This window comes from Equus przewalskii, chromosome 6 (assembly GCF_037783145.1).
Source record: "Equus przewalskii isolate Varuska chromosome 6, EquPr2, whole genome shotgun sequence".
Taxonomy (NCBI): Eukaryota; Metazoa; Chordata; class Mammalia; order Perissodactyla; family Equidae; genus Equus; species Equus przewalskii.
The window spans coordinates 35,374,178-35,398,322 of record NC_091836.1 but is presented as its reverse complement, the minus strand read 5'-3'; the positions used below and the strand labels follow the sequence as shown (position 1 = coordinate 35,398,322).

General features: G+C 42.8%; 2 protein-coding genes across 13 annotated transcripts in view; one reads left to right on the top strand and one right to left on the bottom strand.

The window, feature by feature from the left end:
- Positions 1-535: 535 nt before the first annotated feature.
- The window catches only part of DDX25 (DEAD-box helicase 25), a 23,846-nt gene continuing 236 nt past the window's right edge, over positions 536-24,145 (bottom strand). The window contains exons 1-13 of one of the 9 annotated variants that reach the window (XR_011541410.1): positions 22,667-22,899; positions 21,984-22,050; positions 21,674-21,718; positions 21,046-21,181; positions 19,758-19,850; positions 19,542-19,644; positions 17,881-17,995; positions 16,448-16,625; positions 11,061-11,298; positions 9,809-9,972; positions 7,269-7,457; positions 5,897-6,023; positions 536-5,725 (exon numbers count right to left, since the gene is read on the bottom strand). Coding sequence is in view for 4 of the 9 variants with exons in the window: in XM_070625156.1 (XP_070481257.1) it covers positions 5,962-6,023; positions 7,269-7,459; positions 9,812-9,972; positions 11,061-11,298; positions 16,448-16,625; positions 17,881-17,995; positions 19,542-19,644; positions 19,758-19,850; positions 21,046-21,181; positions 21,674-21,718; positions 21,984-22,050; positions 22,589-22,729 (1,530 nt within the window). In the remaining 5 variants the exon portion in view is untranslated. Of the gene's footprint in view, positions 5,726-5,749; positions 6,024-7,268; positions 7,460-9,808; positions 9,973-11,060; positions 11,299-16,447; positions 16,626-17,880; positions 17,996-19,541; positions 19,645-19,757; positions 19,851-21,045; positions 21,182-21,673; positions 21,719-21,983; positions 22,051-22,189; positions 22,931-24,145 lie in introns of those variants that run through there. The other 8 variants (XR_011541408.1, XR_011541406.1, XR_011541409.1 and 5 more) reach the window with 8 other exon arrangements.
- Positions 22,862-24,145, top strand: part of PUS3 (pseudouridine synthase 3) — an 11,656-nt gene continuing 10,372 nt past the window's right edge. For 2 of the 4 annotated variants that reach the window (XM_008517114.2, XM_070625161.1), the window contains exon 1: positions 24,035-24,123. The gene's annotated coding sequence lies outside the window, so the exon portion shown is untranslated. Of the gene's footprint in view, positions 23,157-23,918; positions 24,124-24,145 lie in introns of those variants that run through there. The other 2 variants (XM_070625160.1, XM_070625162.1) reach the window with 2 other exon arrangements.

Below are 24,145 nucleotides of genomic sequence, written 5' to 3'. Positions count from 1 at the left end.
CTAAAATTAATCTTGAAGAATAAAACTGCTAATTATATTTTTAAAAAATGAGAGAGAATTAAAGGAGCCAAGAGGAGGAAGAAATCCTTAAATTAAGACACATTATATAACAATACTTATAACTGTGGTACTGGCAAAAGAACAAACTGGAGTTAAGTAGATACCCAGAATCCTACTACATGTGCATAGATGTACAGAAATTTAATATGATAAAGGAGCTATCAGAAGAAAATGGATAAAAGACTTCTCAGTAAATGGTGTTAGAATTATTAATTAGCACTTTTTAAAAAGAGCAAATGTGATCAATTTGATATACTTCACACTAGAATAAATTTCAGATGGATTAAAGTCAAATATCTTTTTAAAGATAAAATTGCAACAATAACTGAGAACAAAATTGAACGTTTTCTAGAGCAGTGCTAATGTTCTAGAACCAGTAAAGCCCAAAAAATTATTGATATATTTCACTTCAAAAATTAGATAATTTTGTGTGTAAAAGCCATAATATAAATAAAAAAGACAAACTGGGAAAATGTTTTTTCAGTAAAGTTAATATCTTTATTTGGAAACCAGTTCACACATGTGTTTCACACAACTTGATAAGGACAACATTGCGATCTCATAAGATAAATGGGCAAAGGACACCACAGACGTTTTTCAAACAATGAATCATATACAAAAAATAAATTCAATGTTGCTTGTATGAAAAGAAACGTAAACCAAAAGTTACCAGGTAATTTTAAAATGAAACTATCCCCTGCTGGCAAGGCGAGGTGGAATGGGTGGGGCAATAGAGACTGGTATTGTCTGGCCTTTGGAAGCCATTTGGCCCTACTATCTATGCAAAGCCATAAAAATGTTCCTAATTTTTGATCTAGTACTCAAACTTAACATCCCTAATCCTAAGAACTAATTCAAAATAATGAGCAAGAAGTTCTGCTGCAGCGTTATTTATAATGATAATGTTGAAAAACTGAACACCACATAAATGTTCAACAAAGATAGTAATATGCATTGTGTTCTACTCACCTGGCAGGATAATCTGATCAATTATTATTTTTAATAATTCCAAGGACTTTGTAGAAACATGAAAAAACACTTGAATGTTTCAAATAAAAGGACATAACATACATGCACTATGATTAACTACAAATAGAACTATTAAGATGAAAAGGACTCTATCAAGACAATAATTGTTACGATGAAGTAACGAGATTTTTGATAATTTATCCCCTACTACTTTTGTTTGCTGTTTTGTTGCTTTTATAATATAAATATTAAATTAAAAATAATCCACATTCTTCATAAGCTGATGAAGATAGGTATAAAGAGATGGTCACATGGGGAAGAAGCCAGTGAACCTCAAAGTTAAGACAGGGTGCAGGAGTTGTTAATCACTCCATCTTTTTTCCTTTGTGGAAAATAATCTTCCTCTGAGCAAAGCTTCCATGGCTCATGTTCTTCTGTGTGTGCAGCTCTGCTGTGTGGGGTCATGGAAATATAGTATTTTAGAATGGGCAGAGTCTCAGGGATCATTTTATTCCAAACTCCCAGCTAATTCCAGAACCAGAACTATAGCATCCATTGCAAGCACCTGTAATGGATGCTTCTGATTGATTGATTATTCCCGTGAATGGGGAGCTCACCACCTCACAAAGCAGTCTGTTCAGTCTCTGCCTTCTCCATCGTGCCTGATGCTGTTATCCGTGGCCATGCCTCTAAACCTCACACAAAGCAGGCCTTACTAGTCAATCACTTCTTTCCAGCTGGGATTTCAAACCACAAATCACAAACTAAGAGACTAGAGTGATACCGATCATTCTTCCTAACAAAAGAAAAATATTAAGCTCAAAATACGAGACTATACCTATTCGTGAAAAATATATCCTAGAAATGGGAATATAGAAACCCATGGCTATCCTACTGAACAGGAAAAAATTACAGGCCAAGATGAATTCCCTAAGAAAAGAGCTAGAGACAGTCACTCAGGCTTCTCCCTAAAGATTAAAGGCTCTAGATCTGTAAACATTTTAATTTGGAAAACTCTTTCAGTTCTTCTGAGTACAAGAGGGGGAAGCCATCTTTCTAGTGCTTATCTTTCTTCCTATACCCCAGCTTCTGCTCCGTCTACCTCAGCAACAGAAGCGGAGGGCTGATAAAGTGGCTAAGGAGGGCTGGCGGCGGGACTGGGTTTTTAGGACACACTATTCTCTTAGCCAACAATCACCCCACTGAACCCTGCGGACCTTGATCTTGGACTTTATGGCCTCCCGAACTGTGAGAAGATAAATTCCTGTTCTTTAAGCCACCCAGTCTGTGGTGTTTTGTTATGGCAGCCCGTGCTGACTGAGGCACAAGGCAATAAGGACCATCAGAGGAAGAGGGTGCAGGTGGCACAGTGGGGGACCGCGGAAGAGGGTGTGAGAAGCCGGGGCCTGGCTGATCAGCTCTTCCTAGAGATGCGGGGAGCACAGGAGAGCTAAGAACACAGGAGAACCAAGAACCTAGAAACGAAAACATCAGCCCGGGGCAGTGAGCAGCAGCCCTGGAGGAGGAGGGAGTCTGCAGAGAAAAGCGAGGAGGAAAGGTCTAACTCTTCTCTCAGCTGTGGGTTAAAAAAAAGTATAGAAAATGCTGGGGCGAGTTCTTTTGGGATTTTCCCTGGAGCAGAAAGTTGGTATGCCCTGCTGCATATAGTAGTACTGTGACATTTCACAGTCCGTGGGTTACCAGGTCCTACACGATGATTCCCTCAAAGTGGTGGAGGGTTAGAGCGAGGGGGTAGGAGTTAAGAGGACCTGATTCTCCTGTTAGTCCCTGGGTAACACTAATATGTGTCCACCTGCTGGGCCCCACGTGCCCTCTGGATCAACACACATAGGCTGTCTGTACAACACCAGGAGGGACAGAGGAAGGCCCTCGAGCTCAGAGGGCAAAGAAGTACAGCCCAGGGAGAGGTCCTTGCTCTGGACTCCCATTTCGGCTTCCACCCCAACAGGCGTGTCGTGTCTGCTTGGATCCCCTTTCTGATCTGGGCCCCTACTTGAATCAAAGGGAAGGAGACAGAGCCTCTCAGAGGACCAAGAGCAAACGAAGGCTGGACACAAGCGGCTTCTCTCCCCAGCGTCTGGAAAGGTAGTGCTCACCCAGCAATCCTCTAAGATTTTCCACTGTTGATGACATGTGCAGACTGCCGGCGGCCTTCATGGGGACCGAGCTTTGCAAAGGAGGATCAACACTTTGTCATGACCAAAAGCAGTAATGTCTCCTGAGGCGGGCTGTCAGACATCCTACCAGACTATGACCAACGCGTTTGCCTTTCCTCTTACTCATAGTTGCCTTAGATCCAGCACCTAACACACAGGAGCTGTGCCCTAGGCGGGGTGTTCGCTCACAACTCCCACTGGAGGCCACAGCCCTGCTCTATGTAATTGCAAATTTCAATATGCTAACCGGGTTGAGCTGGCCAAGATAAACCTAATGGATTTGGTTTAGTATTTGGTGCCAAGTAATACACAGCTGATTAACCCAGCTCACAGATGCACTGAAATCAGCTGGCTATTCCTTGCGTCTCCATTTACTTCTTCCTCAGGCAGGCATCAACTGAGAGAGATGACGTTGGCCAGGCCACGCACGGAGATGTGAAAATTGCTTGCAGTTCTCAGCAAGGAGCTGCACCCTGCAAAAGAGCCTTTGGATTGTTGACTCACCAAACTAGACAGTCAGTGTTAAGACAGCTGCGATGCACACAGAACACAGGATGGCTTTGCTGCCTCCTAGGTGGCAAGACAAAGGGATGAGAGGAGAGGGGCAAGGGGGAAGGCAGAAGAATGCCCAATATTTGCAGACTCTGTGGGAACAGCTGCCAAATGGAAATTACTGAAGACATTTGTGAGGGTAACTTGTAGAGATTCTATCAGAGATCTGAACTGGAAAGGGAAGTGGGAAAGTTTGATTTAAGACATCCCAATGCTGAGCTGAGTATGACTGAAAGTCCAACTCGATTCTCAAATACTAAGAGGGAGCAAAATATCTTGATCGACTTCCTATTCTTATTCATCCTGTGCCATACCATTGGGGTTCAAAACTAGGATGGAAAACATCAAGGAAGAATGTTAGTGAATGAAGAAATGGCAAAGGAATATTTTCTCAACAAGAATATTCATTGAGCGCCTTGTATGTGCTAGGCTGGGTGTGGGACTGCCTGCAAGCTGATCACAGTCCGGAGAAGAAGGCAGACATGGTGTTAGGAGAACCCAAGTGGAGGCTGAGAGGTGGGAGCTCCCCTTTCACAAATTCTGTCTCTGAGAAGTCTCTGGGCCTCAGTGTCTCTTCCTAGGACAGTGGTCTTTATTGACATTACTTTACTATGTTTTCAGCTGCTTTATATAAGCACATGTGTATTTCTGGGCTCTATCCTCAGGGTGTCTGGTTTTTTCTGTATGGGGTAACGAATCTAATTTTTTTTAAGTTCTCTAGGTAATTCTGGTGATCAGCTGGATCTGGAACACTGCCTCAGTAGCCCTGTATCAGATAACTGCACAGTGGTACTAAGGACATGATGAGAGGCACTAGGAAATTCATACTCTCTCTTGTAATAGGAGATGCAGTGTCTTCTCCTCTGGGAAGCTGGCCCAGGTGGTGTTAGGGGTCCCTCCTCTGTGCTACACTAGTGACCTGTACACTCTCCTTGAGCACAGTCTATTATGATGCTGGCTTATTCTGGGTCTCTTGCTATTCAACTCTGAACTCTGAGAAGACTGTACCATCTTACTCATCTCCTTTTCCCTGATGTTAGCATGAAGTGTGCATAATACATATCTGCTGTGGAGTGAGGAAGCTGCATGACTGTCATGTATTTCTGAGCCCTGCTCACAGGGAGAAAACACGGGCAGGGTGACATGTACATGGAATATCAAAAGAGGTCAGCCAGAAATACCCTTCCAAGCTGGGATGACAGGAGTACTCACTGAGGCTGACAGGGGTCGTCTGCTGTGACAGAGCTGCGGCCTGGGCTCTGACTCGAGGCTGCAGAACCTGCTCAAGCTTTCTGGGAGAGCATCAATTTCCCCCCGTTTTCTCAAGCTCACTGTTTCACTTTTTAGTAGCAAATGTGAGAAATGAAAAGCATCTCAATGGGACTTGCAGGAAAACATCCTGGATTCTCAGACAGATCTTTAAGTTCTTAAAAGCAAAACCTTTCAGCTTTCTGAAATGTTACTTCTTTAAGAAGGCAAGTGGGTTTTTTTTCCCCACCGCCAGCTTTAACAAACGCCTATAATAAAGCCACGTTTTCAGAAACTATTAAATAACTGATGATAGACTAAATCTTCTCTAATTTGAAGGCATTAAGAAGCAAAATAGAAAAATATTTTGAAATTCTGTATGTCAGTTGAAACATTAAAAAAGCAAAATATTCTCTCTTCCAAACTGCTTTGCTTTTTAAAGGCTTCACCCTGCATTCTCACCTAAGAACGCCTGTGTGTGGCATGGGCGGCAAGCACGCGTGCACGGGGAGGGAAGCCAGCGGCGCGAAGGGGCAGCCTGTGAGCTGTCTCAAGAGGTACTGCTTTTTCAGTCGCCCAACCAGCTCAAATTTTTAAAAAAACAGTAAAGTTTTACTGCCATCTCGTGGTACTGTAAGATGTTCACAAGAGGCATGATCTGCTCAGATCCTATAAATGACATCCAAAAACATCCCAGTGGCCCACACAAAGATGTTTACCTGTAAAAAGATCAGAATAAGAAATAATCTTGCTTTTTTATTCAAACGGATCATTTGCTTCACTCAACTTGGTTTCAAAAAGACCTCAGGTCTTAAACTAAGGCTACCATGACATTTATTTTGCCATATGTAACAGTTTCACAATGAAAAAGCCTCAACATAAAAAATTACCTTCAAAACCCACTGTGACATTCTCACATAAACTAGCATATTTCACAAACAATAAAGTTCTTTCTTCAATATTCAATCTTTTCAATTTCATCCATGTCTTCAGGGTCGAGCTGATTAATATTGCTGTCTAAAAGAACAAAAGAGAAGAACCAGTCTTACCCCAGGGCCTAACTGGAATCTCATTTCATCCAACTCTGAATTTTTGAAGACAGTGACACCTTTGAAAATATATATACGTTCTTGTGACAGCTTGTATAGAAAGCCTTGGATAGGAACACTCTCTAGATTTGATAGGGAAGGGATGATATCAAAATAACCAATCAATACTGACTAAAATAGCATTAAAATGCACCAGACAACAGAAACTACATGTCTAGGTATCTTGTGGCAGAAAAAATGACAGAGTGCAAGTGCGGGGAGCCTGGGAAGGGCCTGGCGGAGCTCAGGAGGAATGAAGTGGGCGTGTGAATGGGGGCTGGGCTGCAGGACAGCAACAGGGAGACAGACGAAGGCTCCTCCTGAGGTCACTTCCCAAGACCAAGTCTTCAGGAGCTGACCACAGCAACAGTGCATCTTAATGGTTCTCTCCCTGTCCCTCCTCAATTATCCTAACACAGGAGTGCTTAACCAGCTTCCCTGAAGGGTTCACGGATGTGCTACAGTCAGTCTGCAAACCTTTTAAAATTATACTCCAAATCGCATACGTGTGCCTGTGTACATTTCCCTGGGGAGAGTGGCCATTGCCTTCCACCAAGCTTAAGCACCATTTCACCTGAAAGGTGAAAGATATACCTGGAGTCATTCGACTGCTCCTCTTCCCCTGCTCCCCAGCCATCTCCACGGCTTTGGGGCACAGTGTCATCTGAGAAGTGGACATCTCAGGTTCCGTCACCCTCCCCGTTTCCAGGCCAGGAGCCTGGCAGGTTAGCAGAGCCTGCCTTGCTAGACAGGGGGCTGCAGGCAGGGCAGCAGACCTCAGCATTAGACTGTCCCACTTCGGAGGGTGGGGCAAGAGGAAGGGAAACGTAAAAAAAGAGGCAGCTGGGGTCAGAATAGAATCATAAGGGCTTTATTATTTTGCTTAGAGTGGCCCTTTATAGGACATGACAATCTGCTCCAGATCCAAGAATGAGCAATAACATATAAATCTGAGCTCATACGAATTCTACTTGATTTTAAAATTTTTCTTTACCATATACGAATTAATCAACGGTCTCGTGTTAGGAACTCTGGCACTGTGGATGAGAAGCCTTCTAAACCACGGCTCCTGCCCCCATCCTCCCAAAGCCTCTAGGCCCCAGGTCCATGACACATGTCAGCTCTGCCAGCATTCAGCAGGCCCACAGCTCCCACTGTGAAAGGTGCTACTTACTGAAGTGATCCTGGATCTTCATAAGCAGGGGCAGCTTCTCCACTTCAATCATGTTGAAGGCAAGGCCTTTTTTCCCAAAGCGTCCTGTCCGCCCTATGCGGTGGAGATAGATCTCATAGTCTGGCTCCTCTGCTTGGTTTACGGGGAGATCAAAGTTCACGACGATCGTGACCTGCTTCACATCAATCCCTAGAAGAGGGAAGACACTGTAGGGCCTGCAACTTTGTCCTCGGGACTCAGCTATTCAGGAACCACATCTGCCGAGGGGATTCTCATTTAACAGACAATTTATAAATCACACCTGGTTCTACATAATTGAAATTGGCACTTCGGTCAGGCAGTTTGCTTGCACAGTATGTCTGTGATGTTGGATAAGAGTGTCAGCAGAAGGTAATTCACAGAGGTCTAAATGTGTACAAAGAGAGAGTGTGAGTGTGTGTGTGTGTCTGTGTGTGCGTGTATTGTGGGGAGGGGTCTCACCCAGCCCACAGAGCCACTCCCTCCTCTCTGCTCCCCCTGTGCCAGGCCCCTTACCCATTGCAGGGCCCCAGCTCCGCTCCACTCCACGGACCTTGTTCTAACCAGGTCTTTTTGATCCCTTCCTCCAACTGCTACTACACCTTCCAGACTGGTCTCCCCCTGCTCTCTTCACCCACTCCTCTACTTTCTCACCACGGCCCCCACAGCAATGTCCAGAGCACTTGTGTTTAGAACCCAACTGCCCAAATCGTACAGGATAAAGTACAAACCACTCAAGACTTCCAAACTACCTCAAGTCTCATCTCTTCCTCTCCTGACTCACAGGTCCAACAACAGTCAGGTGGTCTTGCCATTTCCCAAGCAGACTGTAAATTCTCATCGACCCAAATTCAACCCTTCCTTCAGAATCTTTCACATCTACTGTTTCCACGAAGACTTCTGTGATCCCCCAGGGCCTCTGTCCTCCAACATGAACAAGCTGTCTGGGTCGCAGTCCTTGTCCTCCTTGGACTGTGCGTTGACTCTGGAGCTCTTTGTGCCCGCTTTCCTCTGGGGTCTAGACTGTGCTGTCCAATATGGTAACTGTTAGCCTCATGTGGCAATTCAACATTAAATGAATTCCAATTAAAAACTGAGTTCCTGAGCTGGCCCGGTGGCGTAGTGGTTAAGTTCATACATTCTGCTTCGGTTGCCTGGGGTTCACCAGTCCAGATCCCGGCTGCAGACCTACGCACCGCTTGTCAAGCCATGCTGGGGAAGGCATCTCACATAAAATAGAGGAAGATGGGCAAGGATGTTAGCTTAGGACCAGTCTTCTTCAGCAAAAAAGTGAAGGATTGGCAGCAGATGTTAGCTCAGGACTAATCTTCCTCAAAAAAAAAATAAAATAAAATTGAGTTCCTCAGTCAACTGGCCACATTTTAAATGCTCAATAGCCATATATGGCTAGCGACTACCAATTGGACAGCACAGAATCGAAAGCTTCCATCAATGCAGAAATTCCCATTGGATAGGGCTGGTCTAGAGTCAAGAGTCTAGGCAGTGAGCTCCTGAGGGGCAGGGACCTCATCCTTTTTCAGCCTACTCTTCCAAAGTGCCAACATCAGCTCTCATGGCAGGTCCTCAGTTCTATCTGCTGAACTAAGAATGAATTAGAAACATGGTTTGAGTATGGTATCTAGGCAAGATATAGAAGGGGTGAAGAAAGTAGGAAGGCCCGTCTGTTGAGAAAACGAAAACTTTTTTCTCAGTAGCCAATAGTTCTAAAATTAAAAACACCTCAGATGTGATCAACATCATCAGTCATTAGGGAACACAAATGAAAAACATGAGATACCACACAGATCTATTAGAAAGGTTAAAATGAAAAAAAGAGCGCTAATACCAATTGCTGACAAGGATGCAGAGCTACTGGAACTCTCCTACATTGCTGGTGGAAATGAAGACTGGTACAGCCACTTTGGAAAACAGTTCTGCAGTTTCTTATAAAGCTAAACATACACTTATCATATGACCCAGAAATCCTACTCCTAGTATTTACCAAGAGAAAGGAAAACATATGTCTACACAAGACCCATATATGAATGTTTAATACAGCCTTACTCAAAAAAGCCCCCAACTGTAAACAATCCAAATATCTACCAACTGGTGAATGGACGAACTGTGGTACATCCATTCAATGGACTACTATTCAGCAATAAAAAGGAATGAACTGCTGATACATATAATGACACTGATGAATTCAAAAGCGTTATGTCAAGTGGAATAAGCCAGACACAAAGGCTACCAACTATAGGATTTAATTTATATGACGTTCTGGAAAAGACAAAAATATAGAGACAGAAATTGGATCAGTAGTGGCAGAGAATGACTACAAAGGAACAGAAGGAAATTTTGGGGGGAGATGGAAATGTTCTTTACTTTGATTACCATGATGGTTACATGATTATATTTGTCAAAACTCACTGAACTGTACACTTAAAAATGGTAAATTTTATCATATATAAATTATTATATCAACAAACTTGACTTTAAATTCACACACACACACACACACACACCCTCGAGCACAGACATTTGTCGTTATAAGAACTTTCTCTTTCCCATCCCGAAACCTCTGAATGATGGAAGCTCGCTGGTCCACGGTCAGCTCTCCGCTTAACAAAGACACTTGGTGGCCATCCTGCATCATCTTCAGAGTCAACCACTTGGCATTTCGACGAGTCTACATAAAAATCAAAACCCAGCACAGCACCCCAAGTTAAGCAGACTGGCCGTGTGTGCCATGCTCACGGACGCAGGGCAGGGCAGCCGGAAGGGCTGCAAAGAGTTTTGTTTCACCTCTCCCTCAATCCTAGAGGAACCCGAGAATGAGGCATGGGACTCTCCCTCCCCCTGCGCTTCTACGGGTCACATCCTGTCAACCTGCCAGAGCTTTGGCTTCTCAGGCAGGAAACAGAGATAATAAAGATGCTCTACCTACTTCACAGGAGGTCTGACGGCAAAATGAGATCCTGTATAACAGTAACATGAGATGCTCTAACAGTGTTGCATGTACGCCAGGCATCTTGCTAAACTCTTTACACACATTATGGTCACTTGCTTTCACAGCAATTTGATGAAGGAGCTACCTAATTTCATTTTAAAAATTAAAAGAAGACCCCAAAGCTTACAAATGTTAAGTAACTTGCCCAAGGTTATGTGCCTAGTCTGCGGCAGAGCTGAGCTTTCTACAAATGTGTTTCAGTGCTGTCCACATGCCAGGCAGGTGCTATTCTAGTGAAAGGGATGGGAAAGTGAGAAAGACGCATGCGATCCTGCTCCCTTGGAGCTTAGAGTGTTCACAGGGGAGTGAGAAACTAAAATCAAGACAGGAACGTGAAAAATGTCAGAGAGCAAAAAAAACATGAAAATAAAAATAGGGTGATATTAACAGTGAGTAACTGAGCGGTTACTTTACTCACAGTAAATTAGGAATAGAAGAGAACATTCTTAATTCGATAAAGGGTATCTATAAAAACCCTACAAGAAACATCAACCTAAATGAGGAAGTGTCAGAAACAATCCCTCTAAAAAAAAGGACGCCTTCTGTTTAACATCATGTTGAAGTCCTACTCCATTACTTAACCTTTCTAAGTTTCACCCAGAAAACACAGATAACTTCTATTCAGAGTTGCTCTGAAGATTAAACTACATGATGTACAACAAGTGCTGAACATGGTGCCCGCCTAGCCTTATGGCACTTAGCATGATTGACCCCACCTCCACCTGCAGGGAAGTCCGGGCGTGACGAGGACAAACCTCAGCAGTTACCTGGCAGAAGATGATGGCCTGGCCAATGGTGATGCCGCCATAGATGTTGCACAGAGCTTGGTATTTGTCTTTCCTGTTCTCGCACAACACATAATACTGTCGGATGTTGTTCAGGGTCAGCTCCTCTTTCCGTAACTTGATAACATTAGGGTCAGGAATGATTCGCTCTGCAAACTGCCACACGGACTCCTCAAAGGTCGCTGAAAAGAGGAGCATCTGGCACTCAGAGGGTAAAGCTCTGGAAGAGAGGAGGGAAGAAGGCCATCACCCAACTGCCACCCTGTCGCTCTCCTTGGAGGAAGCTTCCAGAAAGCACCTCACACCCACTGCCATCAGCTGCTCCACACACTCGCTCCAGGGTCAGCATGAGGTGCTGCCTGCAACGACCAGCTACATCTTCATGCAAAAAGCCACGTGTCCTGCCCCTCCCTGCAACCAAGAATTTGGAAAAATACATAAACTGAATGAGGAGCTCCAGAGCAAAGTTTAGGTATGTATTCTGGAGGGTATGAGGTTTTTCATGTGAATTTTCTCCTTGGGAGAGGTAGAATCATGGAGCCAAGAGGGTTGGTCTAAATGCTATTCATGGCAATCATCTCACACACAGTTACTCGGGGATGATGGACACTGAGGCTAGTCATTAGATGGCAGGTGATGTATTTCTTGAGAGGGAAAGAACAAGGGCCACAACTAACTTTATTTGAAACAGGAAGAACCTGGATATAAATAAAAGGGGAGCAAAAGGGGAAAATGCTATTGCATGTGAAATGTAAACTGAACCCATAATGAATACAGGCTAATTTACATCAAGTTCAAAAACAGGAAAAGTGCATCTATGGAGTGAGCAGTCAGGAGAGAGGTGAAGCCTGGGGAGGAGGTGGGGCTGGTGGTAGGAAGGGGCCAGAGGGACTTTGGGAGCACTGGTACAGTTCTGTCTTGACCTGGGCCATTGTCACAGGAGCAGAGCCTCTTTGTGATGATTCACTCAGCGTTACGCTTACAACTTGTGTATTTCTCTTGCTATATTTTTTCTATCAGTAAAAAAGCTAATTTTTTTAAACAAAATAAAAATGAGAGATCAGAGAGAAGTCACTGCTTTTGAGAAGAAGACAGAGCACTTAGAAGAATGAGCTGTTGGCGCTAAAAGGGAGTGGGAAAGATCATATAGCCCAGTGACTTCCAAATACTATTTAAGCCTCGGGCCTGGGTCATCTGAGGAGCTTTTCAAAACAACCATCTGCTAGACTCTGATCAACTATGGTAGACTGTCTACATGTGTTACCTTCCCAGCTTCCCACGTCCCACTAATATAAAGAGATAAAAAGATACGAATCCAGAAAAGCATGGAGAGCAGGAGAGGAAAAACTGGTGGATGAGATATTTCAATACGTTTTTGGAAGATGGAAAAGTGTGGTAAACGAGAAAGCGGATGAAGCTACAATACGAGTGCTATAGAGGGAAATGCTGATGAAAAAGGCAGCTAAGTGGCAAAGACAGTGGTTCCCCCAGAACACCGAGAGGTCTAGGACCTGCAAGCACCAGAGACCAGAGAAGGCAGGGAAAAGGACTGGGAATGGCGGTGGTAGGCTAGAAGCCACGAGGAGAATTCTGCATTAGCGGGCGAGAGCCTCTTGGCCATCTGTGATCCTTCACTTGGAAAAGCATGGCACCAGGACTGGTATCCCAAGGCCCGGGGCATTTCATTCCAAAAAGAAAATTTCTATGAATTAGACAAGGAAAGGAAACATGGGCTGTTCTGCAGAATACATTGGATTTCAAAGACTTAGGATGAAAAAAGGAATGTAAAATATTTCACTAATAATATGGTATTAATTATATCGATTACTTGTTGAAACGCTATTTTTGATACATTGGGTTAAATAAAATATAACATGAATTTCACCTGTTTCTTTTCTTAACGTGGCTACTAGAAAATTTAAAATTACATGTGTAGCTTGCATTATATTTCGATTGGGCAGTACTGTGATTTAATCTTTTTTAAGCAAAAGGAAGGAAAACTGAACAATGGAGGGATGACCAACCAACATATATGCTCTATCTAATTATTACTTAATATTCTCTTAAGTAGAAATCCCTTTTTGACAAGTGAATCTTGCCTGGAGTTCGGAATCTTTCATTTGCTGTTATATACAAACATACCAACTTATTGGTAAGGAATGGCAAGAAGGGAGTCTTGCCTGATCTTTCACCAAAATTACTTGAAATAGGAAGTCTGGCTGAAAATATGTGTAAGGAGCAGTTGGACGCTGAAGCAGCTGCTTCAGGCAGCTATGCATGTACCAGCAGAAGACTAAAGGTTGACTCTGCGCAGAAATTCCAGACTTGGGGATACCAGCCTCAGTAGAAGGTGAGGGTAAAGCATAGAGCTAAAAACAGGGGATCAAGTGGAAACATGCATATGAAGGGTGGACTCCTCTCAGTCCCTTCCCCTGCCCTGCTTCCAGAACGCCAGCAGCCAAGTGGCTATCCCCCAGGAAGGAGAAGAGAGACATTCATAGTCCCAAAGACCTAGGACAATCATCCTCAAGTGAAGCTTCCCAAGTTATAAGCCTCCACCATGAGCACAGAGCTGTCAATAAGCTACTTTGTTCCTCATCTTAGATTATGAAAGGCTGGCCACATATCACCAGATGAGAAGGAAGGCCCACCACAAAAGACAGAGACTGTAGAAACAAACAAAAAAGGAAGCTTAGATCATTCAGAGACAATGTGGAGAACAGAAAAAAGGTCTTAAATACTATAATTAACACCCTTAGAGAGACAACAGTAGCATATTGCATCCATAACGCAAGAAAAGGAAACTACGGACAAGAAACAGAGAACACCACCCGTACGATCCAGAAAGGATAGAAAAAGAAGGTGAAAGGACAGTGTTACTTTAATGATGGATGGAAGGAGATATACAACTGGGTTAAAGAGGTAAATAATGAAAACAGAGCATACTGCACCACATGAGGGAAGAATCTGGGACTGGGCATGGTGGAGAAGGGCATGTGAAAAGCACAGGGAGACTGAATCGCATAAGTTCAGGACGCGACAGGCAATACTTCCAAATGAAATGTTTTTTTGCCTCTTCAAAACACACCAGTGCTCAGCTGGAAACAGTGGGCATGAATTCGTTTGGCCATTCCAAACAAATGGACATGCCTTATTGACCCTTCCCTCGATATCCCTATGAAACTGAATCAACTGACATTTCCTGGTTCGGAGGCTACAAATAAAATGTCCTGTGGGTGAACAAATGGGGAAATTTTGATAGTAGATGTCTTACCTCTTTCAGAGGAGAGCTGATTCTGCCAGATCTTACCAAGGGTCATGCTTTCTATAGCATATCAAGTGATATGTCAAATCACAGCAACCAAAAATATATTCCCCCTATTTCTTAGGTACTTGGATTTGAAAAATGGAATTTCAAAGTATCTTCTTGACGTCTATGAAGTTGTAATAAAGCACAAAAATTATAAAACAAAAGACTGTTGATATGGTATCCAAATACAAACTAGCTTTGCTCAACTATCTGCATGTGCAGCAGACACTGCAAATGTAAATTTCAAACTATAAACTTATTTTTTTTTTGAGGAAGATTCGCCCTGAGCTAACATCTGTGCCAATCTTCCTCTATTTTATATGTGAAATGCTGCCACAGTGTGGCTTGATGAGTGGTGTGTAGGTCCGTGCCTGGGATCTGAACCATGAACCCCAGGCCACAGAAGCGGAGCATGCAAACTTAACCACTATGCTTCTGGCCCGGCCCCATCAAATTATAAGCTTCTTATCAAAGAAAATGAAAAGATCTTACTAGTTAAATGTCCTGCATAGTTTGTACATACTCTGTAAAGGCATACAATTTGCTTACCCGTGATATTGAGCTTTTCATTAACAAAGTTTTGATAATGTAGTTATTAAAATGTAGATAAAGTTTATCACGAAGGTCACTTTTCAGTTTCCTCAAAACTTGCAGAAGCGCTTAAGATTTTTAACTGTATAGAAATAGAAGATAGCCATCTTACACACATGCCTACAAGATGATCATTGTTGCTGGCCACTGAAAAGATTTAAAACGCTGGTCTGCCATAAAATCGTATTTTCAAAGTTTGAGACAAAAAGAATGTCCATTTCTAATTTGGAAATAGATTAAGGATGAGAATGGGGAAAAATATTATAGTAAAACAAAAATTATATACTGTTTCTCCAAAACTATAATGACAGCTGTAACAACAGGTTTGGAGAGCAACCAGCCCAGGCTGACACTGGAGACAGGGAGCTTGGGAGATCTGCAGGAAGGAAATGGATGGACTTTTAAAATGTATTTGACTATTTGAGATATCACTGACATATGATATGCATGATGAAACAGGTAAAGAAAAACCAAAGGTCCTTAAACAGTGATACAATTAAACAAAAGAAATTAAGCAATTATTACTTCTAGGGGTACAAGTTGTATAAGAAAAACATAATTATAATAATACACTGCTTAACAATATTTATAATGTCATACTGATATCAATACTGACTGTTAATGTAACTAAACTTTTCTGATATAACCACAGGGAGGTGACAGAGGGGACAGGAAGTGAGAGTGGGTGGTGGAATCAAAGAACTGAATTCCTACCTCCTGTACTGGGGAGTCGGTAGACTGACTATACATCAAGAAATAGCAACATGAGCACATTATTTAGAGAGATGAAGGTTAACAGCAGAACAGAGGTATTCTCTAGGGGATGGGGCAGGGCATTACTGCTTTTCATTACAAGTCTGTCAATACTATTTGAATTTAACACTGAGCTTATAAATACTTTATTTAAAAATAAGTGACATAGATTCCTAAAGCCACTCCCAGAAATTCTGATGCAGTCAGTCTCAAGGTGAGGCCTGGTAATCTGTCATTTTAAGCCCCTCAGGTGATTCTGAGAGAGAGGCCTAGGACGAGAGGATTTATTTAACAAATTAGAGGCAAAGTCAGGACTAGACCACCAGGCTCCTGATGGCAGATTACTCACTGTCTTCTCTATGCCACTTAACCACTGTGTCCTCACAGTAGCCCTATTAGGTTTTAATAAACTCTCTTTGGAATTTTGCTGGAAAAACAGAAAATTGTTGGCAAAATCTGGTGCATCGCACCATATGGATCCCACCCGTAAGCCTGTGGTGCAAAAGGAAAGCCGTCAGGCAAGACCACAAGGTGAAGAAGTTCAAAACTTACTGCAGGCTGACGGACTGCTGAGCTGGTGAAAACAAGGACAGCTCCAGTTTGTTTAAAGGTGAAGAAAGTGGGGAATTAAGCAGCAAAGACAATTAGGAACTGCAGACAAATGAAATCCCTTGTCTGGACAAAGATCCAGGAAGAAAGGATGACTGAGGATTACCTTTGAATACGAATGCTTTGATCCGAGAACCCTTGTGTGTCGATCATCACATCGGCTTCATCCAGGACAAACACACGAATCTTAGTCAGATCAATTAACTTTCGCTTGAAACACCAATCTAGGACAGTCCCAGGAGTGCCGATTACAATCTGTTTGGTGACATCAGTGCCTCTGGGAACTAGGGAGAAAAGGTTTGAAGGGCTCCTTCAGATGCAAACGACTCTAGCAGCCCACAATTCAGGGCAACACCACATACAACTCTCTTTTTTTTATAAGTAATTTTATTGAGATTATAATGGTTTATAACATTGCGTAATTTTGGGTGTACATTACTGTTTATCAATTCCTGAAGACACTTCATCATGCTCACCCCTAGGAGTCTAGTTTTTATCCATCACCATACATATGTGCCGCTTTGTCCCTTTTGCCCACTCCCCAACCCTCTTCCCCTCTGGTAACCACCAATTTGCTCTCTTTATCCATGTATTTGTTGTCTTTCACATGTGAGTGAAATCATCCAGTATTTGTCTTTCTGTCTCTGGCTTATTACAACTCTTAATGATTTTCCAAGAGCAAACTCTGAGCGTCATTGGGTTTTTTATTTTCCAGAGTTTTAGGATAAATTCCCAAGTTTCTAGCCTTATGGTAATGATAATACTCCTGCATATGTGATTCTTCCCCACAGTCATTTAAAAAGCCACCCCGCAGCAACCCCACTGTCCTACAGAAATACCGGCACAGCTGGGAAAACCCTACAAACCTCTGCAAACGGAAAACAATCAAAATGTCTATCAATAGTAAATAAATTATGGAACATTATGCAGCCAGTCAACAGAATGAGGTGGGCTCTATTTACTGACAGGGAAAGCTGTCCAAAACATGTAAGTTTTGGAAGAGTATGGAAAAAATGCTCCCATTTTTGTAAACATGCTAGGAAAACAAATAATTTATATGTGATTCATGTGTATGAGCTCAAAAAAAGCAAAAAACAAAGGTCTGTTAACAAAACTGTAGTTATCTTTGGAAAGAGGTGTTTAGAGGACAAGAAAGAACAACTTTCACTTTTACCTTCTAATCTTGTGTGTTTTAGAGATTTTTTTCGCTATATGCATATAATACTTTAATGAAAAAGTTAAACAATAAAAGCCATTCTGCACCAAACAACTGAGCCTCAAAGGAAATAACATACAAAAGCATCATCTTGCAGGACGTGGAAATGATGCAGCTGACATTTACTGGGTCCTTATTATGTGCCCAGCGTTGTGCACAGTGCTTTATCTATATCATCTCATGTAATTCTAACAACTCTATGATACAGCTGCCATTACATCCCCCATTTTAGAGATGAGAAAGCAGAGAACTTATATAACATGCTTGTTAGTGGAGGAGTCAGGACTTAAAAAATCCGCCAGAACTGGCTTACTGATACATACTTTGATTCCCTCGAACGGCGTACATCACTTGAACATCCACACAGAATTTTCCCATCCGTTCAACCACACGGCCAGTTTGCAGAGCCAATTCATAAGTAGGAGCCAGGCAGAGGCACTGTGAGTTAGAGAGAGAAAGGGGAAGGAGAAAGGTTCACATGAGCCATCATGCAGATGTGAAATAGAATTAAAATTTGTACTGGGAGAGGCACAAAAGTAAAACTGGAAATTTTGAATAAAGTATTTCAAATTGAATGCAATTTAGCAGTAGATCTGAGCAGATCAATTCAGCAATAGATCTGAGGTGAAGTTGAGTTTGGAGGGGAGGGTAGAAGGGCAGAGGGTTGGAGAAATAGCTACCATTCAAATATTCCTCTCTAAAGGGTTATGAAGAAACACTGGTTTGGTGGGGGAAGAATGGGATGTAGGGAGGCTGGGAATCAAAAAGAGAGGGAATGCAAGACAAATTACAGCTTGAGTATGATCCCCATGACCTCTTGCCTGCTATTAAAATTCTCCCTATTTCCAGAACACTCCCTGCGTGATCTAATCCATCTTATACATCTGTGGCAGAATGTTCCCTCAAACTCTTTCATCTATTACTTCCATCCCCCCTGTGGCTGATGGTGGCTGCTGAATGAAGATGTTGATGGAAGAAGCTGGTGATATTTAATGTATTTATGTGCTTCAGTTAAGGATCTGTGATAGAGAGGAGATGGAAACACAGCTAAAGTGCTAAAAACCGTTTCCACACACATTTCTCAACATGTGCTCAAGCATAGTTTTTCCTGAAGAATTTTTATTCATAGTAGCAAACCACAAATATAAATTTCACTGAACTTGTCTAAAAAAAAAAGCACAAGACTTCATACACCTGGCATTAGTCATGCACAGCCACAGCTTATCTTGCTGATCAGATGGTAAGCTTCCCGAGGGAACAGTCGTCTTCCCCACAGCAGTGGCACACTCAAGACTCAGGTATTCAGCTTGTCAAATGAATTGATGAGTACAGTTTGGAGAAAGAGGGAAAGATAACCAGATACCTTCCCTCAGGGGAAGCTGGGCTAGGAGAATGGCAAGCTCAGTTCCACTCCCCGCTCAGTCACCCTCTGACATCTGTAACTGTATGTGAGACACTGCCCTCTCCAAGCCTGTTTCCTCCTCTGCTAAATGATCTTCCAGTTCTATAGCTACCAATATTGAATGCTCACTTTATGCCAAGCACAGAGCTAAAGAGTACATTATTTCCTTTAGTCTGCATGACAATCCTATGAGGCAAGTATTCATTATTTCATTAGTTCAATATTTAATCAGTGGTTTCTAGAAGCCAGGCACTGTGCTTGGAGTTAGGACTCAAGGGTGAACAGAACAACTACGATCCATGCTTTTATAGATGTTATCTTTACAGACAAGGAAACAGACTCAGAAAGATTTACTAACTTGCCTAAGACATTCAGCTAGTAAGCAGAGAGGCTGGGACTGGACCTGGTCAAACTATAAAGCCTGTGCTCTCAATCACTGTCCCATACTGTGGCCTAATAGTCTACGACCTTATGAAAGAAGGTCTATTCTAAATATTATCATATCATTGCAGCAATATCGCCTATTACTAAAATATCACTGGCATTGCAAGCATTCCAATCTCTCTCTCAGCCTTTCCTTACCTGTGGGAACAATTCCAAGGCATTAACTCTGCTTAGCATTGCCAAGACAAAAGCAGCTGTTTTTCCTGTTCCAGACTGGCTCTGCGCTATGAGGTTCTGGGGTCTGTAGGAAAGAGGAGACCACTGGGCATAAACTGAATACAAGAGCCTGTGCACAAACTGAATATAAGAGACTAAAAATAACCAAGTTGGAATACCACTACCCTGGAAACTCACGGATGTGCCAGCATCATAGGGAGAGCCATCTCTTGGATTTTGGATGGCCTATTAAATCCCATCGCATAGATCCCTTTTAGTAACTCTTCCTTTCTGCCAAGAAAAAAAAATCTTACACTTAAAGATTACAGACTGGTTAGCAGCCTCAGAAACACACACTTGAAAGGTGCATTTCTAAATTAAGCCACTTTGCAACTCAGCTTCAAAAGCAGTATTTAGAAATATATAATTTATAGCTCAACTCCAAAACATATACAATCATGCCTATACAGCTGGACTACTGAAATAATAACCTATGCTATAAGCCTAGGCTAAGGATAATAATAAGAGCCTAATATTGAACTTTCTGTTGAACCAAGCAAAAAAGGCAAAACTCATCTGATAGAAATATATCAATTTGCTAGGAGAGTTTTATTTTCCACACAAGCAGAAAACCAATTGAGATTTACTGTTTAATTCTTTTAAATGAATGACAAACTTTGATGTTTTACCACTAATGTCAGAGACGACAAAATTTTATTTAGGTGATTCTTCTATCAACTCTCTCTAGGAGCAGAAGACATAACATTACCTCATTCTCCTGAGCCAGTATTTTTAAATGCATCTTTCCTGGGGTCTCATGATAGATGTTAGAAAGAGGAAAGAGAAGTAGGCTGGAACACTTCCACCTTCAGTGACATGCACATTTTGGATGTGCTTAATTGTAGATAGCTGGTAGCCAACTCAGAATTATATGTAGGCTTCTCCTGCCATTTAGAAAAGGTCTGAGCCTTAGAAGTTTGGATTTTCTCCCCTTACATAAGTCTGTATCAGGAAATCTCTTTGTTAAAATACATTTCCTTAATACCAACTCATAAATTCCTAGGATATGAAAACCCATTTTGGAAAGTTATTCATTTTAATACCATTTGAAACAAAATATAATTAAGAAGGAAAAAGCTTGTAACTAAAGGAGATGGGAGAGGATATGTGGGTCAACAATGTCCCTGCCTCTGTATTCTAGAATGGAGAGTAGCAATATGGCTGTGTCACGCTTAGCTATCCCCCTCAGCACAGTAAGGTTAAAATATTTTACCATGAAAAATGTTCTCAATTCATTGCAGAATTCAGGTATCCTAGTGTTCCTCTTTGAGCTATATTTTAACTGCATGCAAAATGTATACAGCCCATTTTAAGATTGAATATTAGAACACAAAGGCAATTCTGATGGTTTTATTATTGGCAGTGTAGTTGGTTCTGTGCTATGCTTTCCAGCATTTTCCCATACTAAAAGAGTAAAAATACTCACAGCCGCAGCTCTTCAAACGTTTTCACTGAGTAGAGTGGAGAGCTGGGATCCTTTTGTAAAACTTCGACTCGGTGACTGGATTCTACTAAGGATTGTCGGATTAACTTGTTTAAAAGTGAATTAGATGCCAAATCCACTAGAAAGAGCAAGAGTAAAAAAAAGGGGATATTGCAGGGGAAAAAAATCAAGCCTCTTCAATGACATCTAGTAAGTTGCTCCCTCCCATTTAGTGTTTCTATACCAAGCAACTGCTCCGACTCTCACCTTTCTTCTAAAAGAAGGCTCTAGAAAGAATGATGTAGCACTGAGAATTCCTTTCATGAGGATCCAGTTTTTTATGCTCTGCTATTACAGTAAACTCAAGCAAGCCTACACCCATTGCCACTAGACCTAATTTTTCTTTGTCAGCTGAAAATTCTTAACTCATTCCTGCATATTCCATTTCAACTTCCTCTAAATAAACACACCCCACTCCTAATTTAGTATTTCTTCTGATACTCACTATTTATAAAGAAAATAGAAGCAAAGACAGTTCTTTTGCAATTGAGATTATTCACTCATAGTGTCCAAGTCACGATTAACTGAAACAGAATGCTAGTAGATACATGCAAATGAATTTATCTCCTACCTACATCTTCTTCATCATCATCTTCGGTGTTATTAATAGAACCATCTAAAAGGATAGAAGAGAAATAATACACGTAACAATATATTCTGAACAGAAATGTAAAGTGTATTATCCCAATTTCTCTTGATGACTGTGTGCACTGACAGGAAGGGTCATCCAGGGGAGGAGTGGGTAAAAAGATTGGGAAGGTAACCGAAGGCCCTGAATGTTAAATTATGGGAGCCAAAGGTATCTCAGTTGCCAGGGACATGAGGAAAGCAACGCTTTTTAATTAATTAAGGCCAATCTGCTTTACCCTAACAACACTCACCTACGTTTGGGATTGTAGTACTCTTAATACCCCGAAGGTTCTTCCGGGGGTGGATGAGGTTTGAAAACTATTGAAAGACACAAATTTCAACCAATATTAGGAAGCAAGCCATCAAGCAGCCCAGTGCTCCCCCCTAACAGGCGCTGGAAGGGAGGCAGGGAAGATCACCCGAATACTACAGTGTTAGGTAACAATGGATTCCTTACAGGAATAGGCCTCCTGAATGAATTATCCTAAAATTGGTGGAGACTTTCTGCTGCCCCTGGACGTGAAGTTCCTCTTTAAAGGCCTCTAGTCTAAATGTGGCAGTCCTTGGGGGTCACAGCACAAGCAAGGGATGGCGGATAGGAAAGCGCTTTGATCGATAAGGTAAAAGCCAGCCGAGGCTAAATGGTCAAATTGGGAGACCAGAAAGCTCAGAGTCTAGTTGGGACTACCAGCTGCTTTCCCTCCCGGCACTTCTAAGTGTCTTCACTTTGCCCTTTCAAAGCAAAGGTCTTTTTCTCTCTTGTGGTCTCCTTTCCCGTGACCCTCTTCCAAATCCTTGCCACATCTCCCCTCCACCATCTGACACCCCACTCCAAAGGCTAGCGAGGCTCCCCTACCCCTCCCCAGCAGACTTCCCTCTGGGAGTGCTGTTCGAGCCCCCGCCCCTTTGCCCTCCCCGGCTCGGTGGCGGTTACGTGGCTGTTCAGCCGCTCGCTCTCCGCCGCCCCGGCATCGCCTGCCCAAAGTAACGACGCCATAGCTGCGATCGCTGCTCCCGCCCCCAGCACGTGCGTCCAGCACAGGCGCGAGGCAGTGCCTGGCCCCACTCGGCGACCAATGGGCTTTCTCAGGGGGCAGGGTTATGCGCCCGTGACCACCCGCTGCGCGGCGCGCAAGCGCCGGAGCCTGGGAAGGGGGAGGGGTGGGGAGTGGAGGGAGGGGCCCGCAGGAGGAGGGGTAGAACTGCACAGATCAGCCAGATTTTTGTTTGGCCAGCCCAGAGCCCGGGCCAGGTGTTAGAAACCGGGGAGGGGGCGCGATCCTGGTGAACAGTCGCCTGCTGCTGAGCTCTGCTAAGCCAACAACAGCTTGGGACTCTTAATTGGCAGCAGTCTTCTTACCGATTTGAGAGTCCTACCTCCCTTATTTACCCCACCGCCCACTACCCAGACAATTCTCCTGGAGGTGAGGCTGGACTCCCCCCTCCCACCCCAACCCGCTTCAAGCTCTCGCCCTCGCGTTTCCCCCAAAATTCCCGCTTCTACATTACAAGACCTCAGAAAGGCTAGCGAATTGCATAGGAAAGTGGAGGGTCAAAATGGGTGTGCCACCTGGCAAATGAATTTGAATGCGAAAGATGCGGAGAGAAAGTAAAGTTGATCAATTTTAACTACTATCTCTGTTCCTTGATACCGTGATGTTTCCACGTACCGGCTTATTTTAATTTTATTTCTAATATGTCTCCCTTGCTAAAACAATCGTGAGAAAACTGTTTTCCTTACAACTTCCACCTCCTACTTGCACCTTCACAATCCAGGATAGATCCCTGGTACTACTGATGGCTAAATTCGGACAGAAGAACCAGATTTTTTTCCAGTTTCCTGACGGGAATCTTGAAATTTGGATCAGCACCTCTGGAAAAACCCGTAAAAACCTACTCATGATCTCTCCGTGGTGCTGAAGCAAGACTCCTCAGCTCTGTTCGGTCACTCTTAGGCACCTCAGTTGTTTGTTTTGAGGATGTCATATTCCTTTTCAGCCTTTACATGTGGATTCTAATAGTAAATGTTTTATCTCTCAATGGTAACTTTCTACTAATTTAAGTAGGTATAAAATCGTGCCAGCTTCTTTAGTTTTCATATGAGGACAGCGACACTTGAAAAATTACTTTTCCATTATTTTAGTGTACTAGAATTTATCCTATCTTTTATTCTTGTACTACGACAGGCCCCTGATTCTGCCTTGTCGGAGGTAGAGAAATGGTGGACAGACTAGAAAACAGGCAGATTTCAGCGCCTGCACCCCCGGCTCTCAGAACTACATTTCCCACAAAGGTGGACTACATTTCCCATGAGGCCTCGCGTGCGCGCGTAGAAGACGCAAAGCAACAGTTTCCTGTCTCGTGAAAAGCTGCGTGGCCCACGACCGGAAGGTAAGTGTGGGTCTTTTGGGGT